General features: G+C 48.2%; 1 protein-coding gene across 2 annotated transcripts; it reads left to right on the top strand.

Moving 5' to 3' along the window:
• The first annotated feature begins 1,682 nt into the window (after positions 1–1,682).
• On the top strand, positions 1,683–16,880 carry LOC116362874 (calcium-binding mitochondrial carrier protein SCaMC-1-B-like). 2 transcript variants are annotated; one of them, XM_031816866.1, is made up of 9 exons: positions 1,683–1,699; positions 3,737–3,848; positions 4,267–4,425; positions 5,447–5,620; positions 12,481–12,594; positions 12,933–13,100; positions 13,437–13,584; positions 13,908–14,064; positions 15,653–16,880. In XM_031816866.1, the coding sequence occupies exons 1-9, from the start codon at positions 1,692–1,694 to the stop codon at positions 15,678–15,680; spliced, it is 1,068 nt and encodes a 355-aa protein (XP_031672726.1). In that variant the 5' UTR covers positions 1,683–1,691; the 3' UTR covers positions 15,681–16,880. The 2 variants fall into 2 exon arrangements, with proteins under 2 accessions (XP_031672726.1, XP_031672725.1); XM_031816865.1 differs by lacking the exon at positions 1,683–1,699 and having other exon boundaries at positions 3,642–3,848.
• Positions 16,881–18,765: the final 1,885 nt, after the last annotated feature.

Below are 18,765 nucleotides of genomic sequence, written 5' to 3'. Positions count from 1 at the left end.
TATTACATTACATATTACATTACATATTACATTACATATTACATTACATATTATAGTGTACTATATAGGGTACCATTTGGAATGTATGGAATGTCAATATGTCTGTGATGTAATGTGACTGACCCAGGATTGACCTCAGAGTGGTTTGTAACTGTGTTTCTCAGGTTGTCTGTCAGTTTCAGTGTATTGATTATGCTTCTTGTCTTTGCATCCGGCTGGCTTTGTATCTCCTTCCCCCATTTCACCTCTACATTAACATTACATCCACCACTTCCTCCTGTTCTTCTTAATTCACCTCCACATTAACATTACATCCACCACTTCCTCCTGTTCTTAATTTCACCTCCACATTAACATTACACACCACTTCCTCCTGTTCTTAATTCACCTCCACATTAACATTCCATCCACCACTTCTCCTGTTCTTAATTCACCTCCACATTAACATTCCATCCACCACTTCCTCCTGTTCTTAATTCACCTCCACATTAACATTCCATCCACCACTTCCTCCTGTTCTTAATTCACCTCCACATTAACATTCCATCCACCACTTCCTCCTGTTCTTAATTCACCTCTACATTAACATTCCATCCACCACTTCCTCCTGTTCTTAACCATGTGGCAACTCTTCTACTGCTCTCCATCTCCTCCCCCACCCTCTCCTCTCTCTCCTCACCCCACATCTCTCCATCTCCTCCTCCCCCACCTCTCTCTCTCTCTCCTCACCCACATCTCTCCATCTCCTCCTCCCCCCCACCTCTCCTCTCTCTCTCTCCTCGCCCCACCCCACCCCACATCCTCTATCTCCTCCTCCCCAACTCTCCTCTCTCTCTCCTCGCCTCACATCTCTCCATTCCCTGTCCATCTCCTCTCCCCCACCTCTCCTCTCTCTCTCCTCGCCCCACATCTCCCTATCTCCTCCTCCCCCACCTCTCCTCTCTCTCTCTCCTCGCCTCACATCTCTCCATTCCCTCTCCACCCTTCCACCCTGTGCCCCCCACAACATTTCCACTCCCCCATCTCTTCAACCCCACCACCTCCTCCCCTTTCCACCCCCCTTCCACCACCTCTGCCCTACACCGCTCCTCACCCCCCTTCTGTGCCCCCTCCCCAGCAGATTGTCAAGGAGGGGGACAGCAACAATGATGGAGAGTTGGACTTCCAGGAGTTCCGGCAGTACCTCCGCTCCCACGAGGAAGAGCTCCGACTCATGTTCCTCAGCCTGGACCGCAACAATGACGGTTTTGTAAAGATAAATATGAACCCGTCTTACGTACGGGCTCCAGAATCACAGGAGCTAAATGGACATCCTCTGGAGTTGTTTAACTAAAATACGCAGACGTGTGCAGACCCACATTTTGTAACTTGATACAAATATACAATATAGACAATTTTACAAAAGCTCACTGGGTTCTTGTGTTGCGTACGTACGTAAGGTATGTGGATAAAATACACACTGAGAAACACAATCAAAACACACACAGTCAAATACACACACAGTCAAATACACACCACAGTCAAATACACACACAGTCAAATACACACACAGTCAAATACACACACATCAAATACACACACCAACTCTGACGTGGATACTGTGTTTTGGCAGTGAGATAGATTATCAAGAGCATTCAGCAGTCCCTTCAAACTCTGGGAATGCTGGGAGTCTGAAGGAGCTGGGCACGATCATGAAGAGGTCTGTACAATCTACTCTACTTCTATATCTACCGCGATAAGGATAACAGTCTACTCCTGGTTATATTTATGCCTGTAATCTAGTAGGAATGTAGAATGGCTTTGTATTCTACAATTGGAGTTGTCGGACACTATACTTTTATGTTGTGAGTTTGCATGATTATTACTGTTGTGGTGGTGTGTGTGTGTGGTGTGTGTGTGAGTGTGTGGGTGTGGTAGTGTGTGTGTGAGAGAGTGTGTTGTGTGTGTGTGTGTGTGTGTGAGTGGTGTGTGTGATGTGTGTGTGTGTGTGTGTGTGGTGTGTGGTGTTGTGTGTGTGTGTGTGTGTGTGTGTGTGTGTGGTGTGTGTGTGTGTGTGTGTGTGTGTGTGTGTGTGTGTGTGTGTGTGAGGTGTGTGTGTGGGTGTGTTCGTCCATAGCATTGTGGGTGTGTGTCCATCTGTGTGTGTGTGTGTTTGTGGTCGGTCCATGCAAGTGTAGTGTATGTCTTCTAGGGTTGTCTTGGTCGACCGAGAGTCGTCCTGTTCTTTGACCAATCGATTGGTTGAAATGTTGAAACTTCTTTTTCCATATATGGACAGACACGCCCCCTGTGTTTGAATAAAACCACTACATGTTGCACTGAGCTTGTCCTGATGCTTTAAGCACACTGTTTGGACTAAAATATTAAGATGCACAAATGACTGAAGAAAGAGCCCGAGGGTCACAACTGTGTTGAAGTGTCTGTGTGACTGGTGCACGTTGTCTCTCTCTCCTCCCTACTGCAGAGAAAAAGGCACAACAGCACAGCTGAGAGTTTATTGTCTGTCTCAGTGCTGAAGCTGTGATGTACATTTCAGACGTTTAGTTTCTTACTGTTTCTGACTGAAAAGTTCAGTTCACTAAATAATCTAATTTGTTCATGAACAACATTCCCTATTCCCTCAAACCCTTGTTCCTATTAGGAACAACTTTCCTATTCCCTCAACCCTTGTTCCTATTAGGAACAACAGTCCCTAATCCCTCAACCCTTGTTCCTATTAGGAACAACATTCCCTAATCCCTCAACCATTGTTCCTATTAGGAACAACATTCCCTAATCCCTCAACCCTTGTTCCTATTAGGAACAACATTCCCTATCCCTCAACCCTTGTTCCTATTAGGAACAACATCCCTAATCCCTCAACCCTTGTTCCTAATTAGGAACAACATTCCCTAATCCCTCAACCCTTGTTCCTATTAGGAACAACATTCCCTAATCCCTCAACCCTTGTTCCTATTAGGAACACATTCCCTAATCCCTCAACCCTTTGCTTTCTTTACATGAAACATGTAAGCTCGCATGCATGTGAACCAATAGGACCTGACCTATAGCCTATCATAATCACATCAATAAATCGGTTATAACAAACGCCAAACACAGTAACACGTGACAGCAAAATGGATGCGGAGGGACGTGAAAAAAGAAGCTGGAAGCGGTCTAATGTTTACTGGTTGCTCAGGCGGGAAAGAGGAAGTCAGATCTGTGGAAAGAGGAAGTCAGATCTGTGGAAGACATTTGACTTAGTTGTGGAGACTACAGGAGATCCAGGAAAAGGGAAGGTTTAGGAGCGAGAGCTGTGTGTTAGAGCTGTGTGGTTAGAGCTGTTGTTAGAGCTGTGTGTTAGATCTGTGTGTTTATTCTGTGTGACAAACAGGTGCTGTTAGATTACAATATATTTTGTAATCCATATTCAATTTCAGTAATCACATGTCTTAGAGTGATGGACTGTGCCACCCCCACGGCCTCCACAATGGATTAGTCCACTGAGACAGGAGCCAATCAGACGGTGTCTTGTACAAAAACAAGATATACTAACGTGCTACTGCTGAACTAAAGAAATGTCGGTCGACCAACAGCCTGTCAACCAGAACAAACCACCAGTCCACTAAATGGGCTCAGCCTAGTGTGTCCGTCCGTGTGTGTGTGTGTGTCCGTCCATGTGTGTGTGTGTGTCCGTCTGTGTGTGTGTGTGTGTGTGTGTCGTGCCATGTGTAACATTCTCTCTGTCTCTGGTCAGTATCGACAGGGATGGTAACATGACCATCGACTGGGATGAGTGGCGAGATCACTTCCTGTTCAACCCCATACACAGTCTGGAAGACATCTCTCGCTACTGGAAACACTCTCATGTGAGACACGCACACACGCACGCACGCACACACACACACACACACACACACACACACACACACACACACACACACACACACACACCACACACACACACACACACACACACACACACACACGACACACACACACACACACACACACAGAGGAAACCCAGCAGGGATGTAGCCTGGATACCAGTCTGACAACTTTGTTGTTTAGTAAAACTAAGTCGAATGTCAAATGACTCTCCCTCCATCCTCTCCTCTCCTCTCCCTTCCCCTCCATCCCTACCTCTCCCTCCTCCCCCTCCATCCCCACCTCTCCCCCTCCATCCCTACCTCTCCCTCCTCCCCCCTCCATCCCCACCTTTCCCTTCTCCCCCCTACCTGTTTCCCCTTCCCCCTCTTCCGCCTTCCCCCCTCTCTCTCTGTCTAGATGCTGGACATAGGAGACAACCTGACCTGTCCTGATGAGTTCTCCGAGCAGGAGAAGAAGTCAGGGTTCGTCTGGAGACAGCTGATGGCTGGAGCTATGGCAGGATCAGTCTCCCGGACCGGCACCGCCCCACTGGACCGCCTTAAAGTCTTCCTGCAGGTGAGGAGAAGAGAAGTGAAGAGAGGACAGAAGAGGAGAACAGGAATTTGGGGAGAGGAGAGAAAAGGAGAATGGAGGGTAGGACTCTAGAGGAGAGGAAAGGAGAGGAGAGGAAAAGAGAGGAGAGGGAGGAGAGGAGGGAAGGTAGAGTTGAGTAGAGGGAAGGGGAGGAGACTAGAGGAAAGGAGGGAAGATAAGAGGAGAGGGGGGAGAGGGGAGCAGACATTATGAGAGGATAGGAGAGAGAGGGGAGGGGGAGACTAGAGGAGAGGAGAGGGGAGGGGGAGACTAGAGGAGAGGGAGAGGAGAGGAGAGGAGAGGAGAGGAGAGGAGAGGAGAGGAGAGGAGAGGAGAGGAGAGGAGAGGAGAGGAGAGGAGAGAGGAGAGGAGAGTAGGATGAGAGGAGATGAGAGGAGAGAGAGGGAGAGGAGAGAGAGGAGAGGAGAGGAAGAGGAGAGGAAGTAGAGGAGAAGGGGAGGAGGAGCCTAGAGGAGAGGAGAGGAGATGAGAGTAGAGGAAAGAGATGAGAGGTGAGGAGACTAGAGTAGAGGAGGGAGAGAGAGGAGAGGGGAGTTGAGGAGAGGTAGGGGAGGGAGAGAGGAGAGGAGAGGAGGAGAGGAGAGGAGAGGAGAGGAGAGGAGAGGAGAGGAGGAAGGAGAGGAGAGGAGGAGAGGAGGATTGAAGGTGGTTGGTGAAATGAAGTTGCCCCTACATACTGGTCTAAGTTCAGCTTCACATGCCTCCTCTAAACGGTTGAGATTAGGATAGGGGGAAGATAAACTGTTCCTAGATCTGGTCCTGAGGTGGAGATGTATATTCAGCTCCAACCTGGGGGGATGTGAAGTATCACCACTGAAAGATTCTAACTACAGAGTGGTCTAACTTGTGTACTGTACATCATGTGTTCACTCTGGGCTCGTAATATTACAGGACATGATCGACTAGTCAGGTCTGAATAAGAGTGTCTAGAGGGTGTCATTTAGGACACCCCTCCTGATACACTGTGTCTGTGTCCCCCCAGGTGCATGGCTCGACCCCGGGGAACCCTGCAGGGGCCCTTGGGGTGGGGAACATGGTCAGTGGGCTGAGGGCCATGGTGAAGGAGGGGGGATTCAGTTCCCTGTGGAGGGGCAACGGGGTCAACGTCATGAAGATCGCCCCCGAGACCGCCATCAAGTTCTGGGCCTACGAACAGGTGGAGTACTACATACTACACCACACACACTACACTACGCTACACTACACCACACTACACTACACCATACTATACCACACTACACTACACCACACGACACTACACCATACTATACCACACTACACTACACTACACCATACTATACCACACTACACTACACCACACCACACTACACTACACTACACCACACCACACCACACCACACCACACCACACCACACCACACCACACTACACTACACTACACTACACTTACACTACACTACACCAAACTACACCACGCCACACTACACTACGCTACACCATACTACACTACACTACACTACACCACACTACACCATACTACACTACACTACACTACAATACACTACGCTACACCATACTACACTACACCACACTACACCACACCACAGTACACCACACTACACTACACTACACCATACTATACCACACCACACTACACCACACTACACTACACTACACCACGCTACACTACACCACACTATACCACACCACACTACACTACACGACACTACACCATACTATACCACACCACACTACACCACACTACACCACACTACACTACACTACACCACGCTACACTACACCACACTATACCACACCACACTACACTACACGACCACTACACCATACTATACCACACTACACTACACCACACTACACTACACTACACCACACTACACTACACCACACTACACTACACTACACCACACCACACTACACTACATTACACCACACCACACCACACCACACTACAGTACACCACGCCACGCCACGCTACGCTACGCCACGCTACACTACACTACACCACACTACACTACACTACACTACACCACACCACACCACACTACACTACGCCACGCTACGCTACACTACACTACACTACACCATACTATACCACACTACACTACACCACACTACACTACACCACACTACACTACACTACACCACACCACACTACACCACACTACTCTACACTACACTACACCACACTACACTACACTACACCACACCACACTACACTACACCACACTACACCACACTACACTACACTACACCACGCTACACTACACCACAGTACACCACACTACACTACACCACACTATACCACACCACACTACACCACACCACACCACACTACACTACACTACGCCACGCTACGCTACACTACACTACACTACACTACACCATACTATACCACACTACACTACACCACACTACACTACACCACACTACACTACACTACACCACACCACACTACACCACACTACTCTACACTACACTACACCACACTACACTACACCACAGTACACCACACTACACTACACTACACCATACTATACCACACCACACTACACCACACTACACCACACTACACTACACTACACCACGCTACACTACACCACACTATACCACACCACACTACACTACACGACACTACACCATACTATACCACACCACACTATACCACACTACACCACACTACACTACACTACACTACACCACGCTACACTACACCACACTATACCACACCACACTACACTACACGACACTACACCATACTATACCACACTACACTACACCACACTACACTACACTACACTACACCATACTATACCACACTACACTACACCACACTACACTACACCACACTACACTACACTACACCACACCACACTACACCACACTACACTACACTACACTACACCATACTATACCACACTACACTACACCACACTACACTACACCACACTACACTACACTACACCACACCACACTACACCACACTACTCTACACTACACTACACCACACTACACTACACCACAGTACACCACACTACACTACACTACACCATACTATACCACACCACACTACACCACACTACACCACACTACACTACACTACACCACGCTACACTACACCACACTATACCACACCACACTACACTACACGACACTACACCATACTATACCACACCACACTATACCACACTACACCACACTACACTACACTACACTACACCACGCTACACTACACCACACTATACCACACCACACTACACTACACGACACTACACCATACTATACCACACTACACTACACCACACTACACTACACTACACTACACCATACTATACCACACTACACTACACCACACTACACTACACCACACTACACTACACTACACCACACCACACTACACCACACTACTCTACACTACACTACACCACACTACACTACACTACACTACACCACACCACACTACACTACACCACACTACACCACACTACACTACACTACACCACGCTACACTACACCACAGTACACCACACTACACTACACCACACTATACCACACCACACTACACTACACCACACCACACCACACTACACTACACTACGCCACGCTACGCTACACTACACTACACTACACCATACTATACCACACTACACTACACCACACTACACTACACCACACTACACTACACTACACCACACCACACTACACCACACTACTCTACACTACACTACACCACACTACACTACACCACAGTACACCACACTACACTACACTACACCATACTATACCACACCACACTACACCACACTACACCACACTACACTACACTACACCACGCTACACTACACCACACTATACCACACCACACTACACTACACAACACTACACCATACTATACCACACCACACTACACCACACTACACCACACTACACTACACTACACCACGCTACACTACACCACACTATACCACACCACACTACACTACACGACACTACACCATACTATACCACACTACACTACACCACACTACACTACACTACACTACACCATACTATACCACACTACACTACACTACACCACACTATACTACACCACACTACACTACACTACACTACACTACACTACACTACACCACACTACACTACATTACACCACACCACACCACACTACACTACACTACACCACACTATACCACACCACACTACACTACACCACGCCACGCCACGCTACGCTACGCCACGCTACACTACACTACACCACACTACACTACACTACACCACACCACACCACACTACACTACACTACACTACGCCACGCTACGCTACACTACACTACACTACACCATACTATACCACACTACACTACACCACACTACACTACACCATACTATACCACACCACACTACACCACACTACACCACACTACACTACACTACACCACGCTACACTACACCACACTATACCACACCACACTACACTACACGACACTACACCATACTATACCACACCACACTACACCACACTACACCACACTACACTACACTACACCACGCTACACTACACCACACTATACCACACCACACTACACTACACGACACTACACCATACTATACCACACTACACTACACCACACTACACTACACTACACTACACTACACCATACTATACCACACTACACTACACTACACCACACTATACTACACCACACTACACTACACTACACTACACTACACTACACTACACCACACCACACTACACTACATTACACCACACCACACCACACTACACTACACTACACCACACTATACCACACCACACTACACTACACCACGCCACGCCACGCTACGCTACGCCACGCTACACTACACTACACCACACTACACTACACTACACCACACCACACCACACTACACTACACTACACTACGCCACGCTACGCTACACTACACTACACTACACCATACTATACCACACTACACTACACCACACTACACTACACCACACTACACTACACTACACTACACCACACCACACTACACCACACTACTCTACACTACACTACACCACACTACACTACACTACACCACACCACCCCACACTACACTACACTACACCATCTATACCACACTACACTACACTACACCACACTACACTACACTACACCACACCACCAAACGTCATGAAGATCGCCCCCGAGACCGCCATCAAGTTCTGGGCCTACGAACAGGTGGAGTACTACATACTACACCACACCACACTACACTACGCTACACTACACCACACTACACTACACCATACTATACCACACTACACTACACCACACGACACTACACCATACTATACCACACTACACTACACTACACTACACTACACCATACTATACCACACTACACTACACCACACCACACTACACTACACTACACCACACCACACCACACTACACTACACTACACTACACTACACCACACTACACTACACCAAACTACACCACGCCACACTACACTACGCTACACCATACTACACTACACTACACTACACCACACTACACCATACTACACTACACTACACTACAATACACTACGCTACACCATACTACACTACACTACACCACACTACACCACACCACAGTACACCACACTACACTACACTACACCATACTATACCACACCACACTACACCACACTACACTACACTACACCACGCTACACTACACCACACTATACCACACCACACTACACTACACGACACTACACCATACTATACCACACCACACTACACCACACTACACCACACTACACTACACTACAACACGCTACACTACACCACACTATACCACACCACACTACACTACACGACACTACACCATACTATACCACACTACACTACACCACACTACACTACACTACACCACACTACACTACACCACACTACACTACACTACACCACACCACACTACACTACATTACACCACACCACACCACACCACACTACACCACGCCACGCCACGCTACGCTACGCCACGCTACACTACACTACACCACACTACACTACACTACACTACACCACACCACACCACACTACACTACGCCACGCTACGCTACACTACACTACACTACACCATACTATACCACACTACACTACACCACACTACACTACACCACACTACACTACACTACACCACACCACACTACACCACACTACTCTACACTACACTACACCACACTACACTACACTACACCACACCACACTACACTACACCACACTACACCACACTACACTACACCACGCTACACCACACCACACTACACCACACTACACCACACTACACTACACTACACCACGCTACACTACACCACACTATACCACACCACACTACACGACACTACACCATACTATACCACACCACACTACACCACACTACACTACACTACACCACGCTACACTACACCACACTATACCACACCACACTACACTACACGACACTACACCATACTATACCACACTACACTACACCACACTACACTACACTACACTACACCATACTATACCACACTACACTACACTACACCACACTACACTACACCACACTACACTACACTACACTACACTACACTACACTACACTACACTACACTACACCACACCACACTACACTACATTACACCACACCACACCACACCACACTACACTACACTACACCACACTATACCACACCACACCACACTACACTACACGACACTACACCATACTATACCACACTACACTACACCACACTACACTACACTACACCACACTACACTACACCACACTACACTACACTACACCACACCACACTACACTACATTACACCACACCACACCACACCACACTACACCACGCCACGCCACGCTACGCTACGCCACGCTACACTACACTACACCACACTACACTACACTACACTACACTACACCACACCACACCACACTACACTACGCCACGCTACGCTACACTACACTACACTACACCATACTATACCACACTACACTACACCACACTACACTACACCACACTACACTACACTACACCACACCACACTACACCACACTACTCTACACTACACTACACCACACTACACTACACTACACCACACCACACTACACTACACCACACTACACCACACTACACTACACCACGCTACACCACACCACACTACACCACACTACACCACACTACACTACACTACACCACGCTACACTACACCACACTATACCACACCACACTACACGACACTACACCATACTATACCACACCACACTACACCACACTACACTACACTACACCACGCTACACTACACCACACTATACCACACCACACTACACTACACGACACTACACCATACTATACCACACTACACTACACCACACTACACTACACTACACTACACCATACTATACCACACTACACTACACTACACCACACTACACTACACCACACTACACTACACTACACTACACTACACTACACTACACCACACCACACTACACTACATTACACCACACCACACCACACTACACTACACTACACCACACTATACCACACCACACTACACTACACCACGCCACGCCACGCTACGCTACGCCACGCTACACTACACTACACCACACTACACTACACTACACCACACCACACCACACTACACTACACTACACTACGCCACGCTACGCTACACTACACTACACTACACCATACTATACCACACTACACTACACCACACTACACTACACCACACTACACTACACTACACCACACCACACTACACCACACTACTCTACACTACACTACACCACACTACACTACACTACACCACACCACCCCACACTACACTACACTACACCATCTATACCACACTACACTACACTACACCACACTACACTACACTACACCACACCATCCTGTTCCTGATCTTTCTGACATCTGTCACATCATCATCCACTGCTGTCTCTCTGACTCTCTCTCTCTGTCTCTCTGACTCTCTCTCTCTGTCTCTCTCTCTCTCTCTGTAGATTAAGAGGTGGATGCGTGGCAGTAAGGAGAGGGGACCTCTGAGGGTTCATGAGAGGTTTGTAGCTGGGTCGTTAGCAGGAGCTACTGCTCAGACAGCCATCTACCCTATGGAGGTTAGAGCACACACACTCACACTCAAAAATACACATAAACACACACATTAAAATACACATACACACACTAAAATAATGTACACACACACACTCTCACACACACACACACACACACACACACAGTAAAATACACACGAAAATAAACACATTTACACATGCACTTCAGCACACACACACTCGAAAATATACAAATTCACACACTTGTATACACACATATACACTGATGTGGAAAAACATTATTTCTCCCACATGCACTAACAAACTCCCTCTCTCCTTCCCCCTACCTCCCTCTCCCCCCCCCCCCCCCCACCCCCCCTCCCTCCCCCTACCTCCCCCAGGTCCTGAAGACTCGTCTGACCCTGGGGAAGACAGGCCAGTACACCAGTGTGTTAGACTGTGCCAGACAGATCCTCCACAGGGAGGGCATCATGGCCTTCTATAAAGGATATGTACCCAACATCATAGGCATCATACCCTACGCTGGCATTGACCTCGCTGTCTACGAGGTGTGTGTGGGGGGAGTGGGGGAGGGTGTGTGGGGGGGAGTGGGGGAGGGTGTGTATGGGGGAATGGGGGAGGGTGTGTGTGAGAGGGGAATGGGGGAGGGTGTGTGTGTGGGGGAATATATCACTGATGTATGTCTCTCTCTCTCTCACCCTCTCTCTTCCCTCCCTCTCTCTCTACCCTCTCTCACTCACCCTCTCTCTCTCCCCTCCCTCTCTCTCTCTCTCTCTCTCTCTCTCCCCCCCTCTCTCCCCCCTCTTTCTCCCTCTCTCTCTCCCCTCTCTCCCCTCTCTCTCTCCCTCTCTCTCTCTCCCCTCTCTCTACTTCCCCTCTCCCAGACTATGAAGAATGCGTGGTTAGCGAGGCACACAGATTCAGCAGACCCAGGTGTTGTGGTGTTGGTGGGGTGTGGAACCATGTCCAGTACCTGTGGTCAGCTAGCCAGTTACCCTCTGGCTCTGGTCAGAACACGCATGCAGGCACAGGGTGAGACAGGGGGAGGTGGGGGGCAGGGCTGTGTGAGAGAGGGAGGTGGGGGGGCAGGGCTTGGGTGTGTGAGAGGGGGAGGTGGGGGGGGGAGGCTTGGGTGTGTGAGAGGGGGAGGTGGGGGGGCAGGGCTTTGTGAGAGGGGGAGGTGGGGTCGCAGGGCCGTGGGTGTGTGAGATAAACTACATTTATCTACCTGTCACTTTCACCCATGTGTGCATCCGCTCTCTCTTCCCTCCCTCCCTCCTCCTCCTCCTCTTCCTATCCTCCTCTCCCTCCCTCCTCCTCCCTCTCCTCTTCCTCTTCCTCCTCTCCTCCTCCAGCCTCTGTGAAGGGTGGCCCTCAGCTCTCCATGCTAGGTCTGTTCCAGAACATTGTGACCCAGGAGGGCGTGGCTGGCCTCTACCGCGGCATCGCCCCCAACTTCCTGAAAGTCATCCCCGCCGTCAGCATCTCCTACGTAGTCTATGAACACATGAGGAAAGTCCTGGGGGTGGAGAGATGCAGATGAGGGAGGAGGGGGGGTGGAGAGATGCAGATGAGGAAGGAGGAGGTGGGTGGAGAGATGCAGATGAGGAAGGAGGGGGTGTGGAGAGATACAGATGAGGAAGGAGGAGGGGGGGTGGAGAGATACAGATGAGGAAGGAGGAGGGGGGGTGGAGAGATACAGATGAGGAAGGAGGAGGGGGGGTGGAGAGATACAGATGAGGAAGGAGGGGGGGTGGAGAGATGCAGATGAGGAAGGAGGAGGTGGGTGGAGAGATGCAGATGAGGAAGGAGGGGGTGTGGAGAGATGCAGATGAGGAAGGATGGGGTGGAGAGATGCAGATGAGGAAGGAGGAGGTGGGTGGAGAGATGCAGATGAGGGAGGAGGGGGGTGGAGAGATGCAGATGAGGAAGGAGGAGGTGGGTGGAGAGATGCAGATGAGGGAGGAGGGGGGTGGAGAGATGCAGATGAGGAAGGAGGGGGGGGTGCAGATGAGGATGCAGATGAGGAAGGAGGGAGGTTGGAGAGATACAGATGAGGAAGGAGGGGGTGTGGAGAGATACAGATGAGGAAGGAGGGGGGGTGGAGAGATACAGATGAGGAAGGAGGGGGTGTGGAGAGATACAGATGAGGAAGGAGGGGGGAGATACAGATGAGGAAGGGGGGGTGGAGAGATACAGATGAGGAAGGGGGGGTGGAGAGATACAGATGAGGAAGGAGGGGGGAGATACAGATGAGGAAGGGGGGGTGGAGAGACACAGATGAGGAAGGGGGGGTGGAGAGATACAGATGAGGAAGGGGGGGTGGAGAGATACAGATGAGGAAGGAGGAAGGGGGGTGGAGAGATACAGATGAGGAAGGAGGAGGGGGGGTGGAGAGATACAGATGAGGAAGGAGGAGGGTTGGTGGAGAGATGCAGATGAGGAAGGAGGGGGGGTGGAGAGAGGGTGGAAGAGAGATATCATAGATGCCTTGGAGAGAATAAGATGAAAGAAGGAGGGAAAGAGAGGGAGGGAGGGAGAGAGATGCTGGAGGGAGGGATTGTAGATGCATTTGAGTGGGGGAGAGAATGAGGTGAGAGAAGTAGAGAGAGAGAGAGAGAGGGATGGAGACGAGACAGACCAATGTGGGTGGCAGCTATGGGCTTGTTGCATGACCACACCTAAAGACACAGTGAGAGGAGGCAGAGGGAGGGAACAAAGGAGGGAGAGAGAGAAAGGGAGGAATGAATCAGATAACAGAGAGAGAGACATCTCAAGTCCTGCCTGCACCCAAGTGATGTCTAACCGTGTGGAAGCTTTGTGGTTGCAAGTGTCAACATGGTTTTTATGACAACACATGTGACGTTTTACATGGCCTGCGCTGCATGTGGAGGTGTTTCTGGTGTTGAAAACTAGCCGACTAGCTTCTCGACTACTGGGTTGGGCTTTTCTCTCTCTGCATTAACAACGGGCGAGGACATGTTTGACAACTAACGGTGCTTCAAGACTTTGACCAAAAACAAAACCCTTTACCATTTCACTACTGACAACGCCTCAAGAGAAGGATCACAATATGACCTTTTCCCCCATTAATCTTTAGGTGGAGAATAGAGAAATCTCTGGGATAGGATGACACCATCTCCATGTTGTGTGGTTGGTTGGTCCTGAAGAAGGAAGGGATACGCCACTGGAACCTTGGAACCACCATGACTTCTAGAACTGTTCATATTGGAACCACCAGGACTTCTAGAACTGTTCATATTGGAACCACCAGGACTTCTAGAACTGTTCATATTGGAACCACCAGGACTTCTAGAACTTTTCATATTGGAACCACCAGGACTTCTAGAACTGTTCATATTGGAACCACCAGGACTTCTAGAACTTTTCATATTGGAACCACCAGGACTTCTAGAACTGTTCATATTGGAACCACCAGTACTTCTAGAACTTTTCATATTGGAACCACCAGGACTTCTAGAACTTTTCATATTGGAACCACCAGGACTTCTAGAACTGTTCATATTGGAACCAGCAGGACTTCTAGAACTTTTCATATTGGAACCACCAGGACTTCTAGAACTTTTCATATTGGAACCAGGGTGACTTGAGAACTTTTCACAATGAAAGGACCAGTAGCAATCTACATGCCATGACTCATCGTAGGTGGAAGAAGAGGATGAGGAAGAGGAGAAGATGAGGTGTTGAAGTCTTTCTTTCGATGATCTGAAAAGATTGGGATGTGCTTGTGGACACAGGATTTAAATAAACCTCTACCTACGAGAGAATTTTAAATTATAATGCTGTGAGGACATTTTAGACAGCCGGATGAGAAACAAGCACATTAAACCTTGTACTGTATTTAGGGTTGCAAAATTTCAGGAACTTTCCCCAAATTCCCTGATTTTCCAGAAATCCTGGTTGGAATTTTTCTTGAATCAGACAGAAATAAGCACAAAATCCATAATCCTCCAACCTGGGAATTTGGGGGAAAATGACTGGATTTTGCAACCCGATATTGAAACTTGATTTTTTTCTGAATCCCAGTTACTGTGGTACGTTTCAACAAAGAGTTTTATCAAGAGTTTTATCAAAGTACGTAAATAGTTAGAGATGCATGGTTTAATCAAGTACTAAAGCCAATAGAACACAGACACGCGCTGATGTCATCACGATGATGATACGACTCAGAGGTGGTCCCCCTTTTACGTGTGTGTCAGTGTGTGTGTGTGTGTGTGTGTGTGTCAGTGTGTGTGTGTACAGCGAGTAAGTGTGATTTTTGTCTCACAAAAAATATGATAAAACTCCAGAATGCCAAATCAACCAAACTGCCAAGACTGTGTTATTCTTCCCTCTTCTGAATAACTTCCATATTACCATTGTGTATTTATTTAGTTGGTTTATGTGTATGAGGTTATATCATAACAAGGACGTCACTATGAGTCCAATGACTTCAATATGAGTCCAATGACTTCACTATGAGTCCAATAACTTCAATATGAGTCCAATGACTTCACTATGAGTCCAATGACTTCAGTATGAGTCCAATGACTACAATATGAGTCCAATGACTACGATATGAGTCCAACGACTTCGATATGAGTCCAATGACTACAATATGAGTCCAATGACTTCGGTATGAGTCCAATGACTTCAATATGAGTCCAATGACTGCAATATGAGTCCAATGACTTCGATATGAGTCCAATGAGTCCAAGGACGTCACTATGAGTCCAATGACTTCACTATGAGTCCAATGACTTCAATATGAGTCCAATGACTTCGATATGAGTCCAATGACTACGATATGAGTCCAATGACTTCACTATGAGTCCAATGACTTGGACATGTTCATGATTATTACTTGTGAGGTGATTTATGAGTTGAAGCCTGTGCATGCGGCCCAAATAGCACCCTATTCGGTGCACTAAAAAGTAGTGCACTATTTGTATTACCTTTATGTGGAATAGGGTGCCATTTGTGCAGCCTACTAGTTGGGGGGATCTGTTCTGAGCATTGTGAATGGGGGGGGTCTGTTCAGAGTATTGTGAATGGGGGGGGGGGGGGGGGGGGTCTGTTCTGAGTATTGTGAATGGGGGGGTTCTGTTCTGAGTATTGTGAATGGGGGGGGTCTGTTCTGAGTATTGTGAATGGGGGGGGGGGGTCTGTTCTGAGTATTGTGAATGGGGGGTTCTGTTCTGAGTATTGTGAATGGTGGGGTTCTGTTCTGAGGGTTGCAAATGGGGGGGTTCTGTTCTGAGTATTGTGAATGGGGGGGTTCTGTTCTGAGTATTGTGAATGGGGGGGGTTCTGTTCTGAGTATTGTGAATGGGGGACATATGCCATGCACAAGAGAGCCTTGATCTAAAGTAATGCCATGGTGCTCTTTCATCAGAAGAAAAGTACTGGTAGTTTGAAGTTGCTGTTGGTGTGGTGTCATTATGTATGAAAATATATATTGTGATATTATTGTTATGTCCCAAATTGCCCAATATTACCTATATAGTGCACTTGTTTAGACCAGAGACCATCCACCTATATTCTTTTTTTTATTGAACTAGGCAAGTCAGTTCAGAACAAATTATGTTTTTACAGTGACTGCCTACCCCGGGCAAACCCCCTCCTACCCCGGCCAAACCCTCTCCTACCCCGGCCAAACCCTCTCCTACCCCGGCCAAACCCTCTCCTACCCTGGCCAAACCCTCTCCTAACCTGGACAATGCTAGCCAATTGTGCACCGCCCTATGGGACTCCCGATCACAGCCGGTTGTGATACAGCCCGGGATTGAACCAGGGTCTGTAGTTACACCTCTAGCACTGAGATTCGGTGCCTAAGACCCCTGCGCCACTCGGGACCACAAAATATATAGTTACCTACTTTAGACCAGAGACCATTCACACTATATAGTACACTACTTTAGACCAGAGACCATTCACCCTATAGAGTGAACTACTTTAGACCAGAGACCATTCACCCTATATAGTACACTACTCTAGACCAGAGACCATTCCCCCTATATAGTACACTACTTGACCATTCCTCTGGTCAAAATGTGTGCACTATATGGGGAATAGGGTGCCATTTGGGACACTAAAATTGGAGAGTGGTATGTCTATCAGCTAACATAAGTAGCTAGGTCACTAATATTTAAATGACATGGCTGAATGCTGTTAGCCTGGGTGCTAGTCTCTCTTGCCAACTCCTTATGGAAT

The sequence above is a fragment of the Oncorhynchus kisutch genome, unplaced genomic scaffold (assembly GCF_002021735.2).
Source record: "Oncorhynchus kisutch isolate 150728-3 unplaced genomic scaffold, Okis_V2 scaffold886, whole genome shotgun sequence".
In the NCBI taxonomy this organism is placed as follows: domain Eukaryota; kingdom Metazoa; phylum Chordata; class Actinopteri; order Salmoniformes; family Salmonidae; genus Oncorhynchus; species Oncorhynchus kisutch.
Note: the sequence above shows the minus strand (reverse complement) of the source record. Positions and strands in the feature narration are given on the sequence as shown.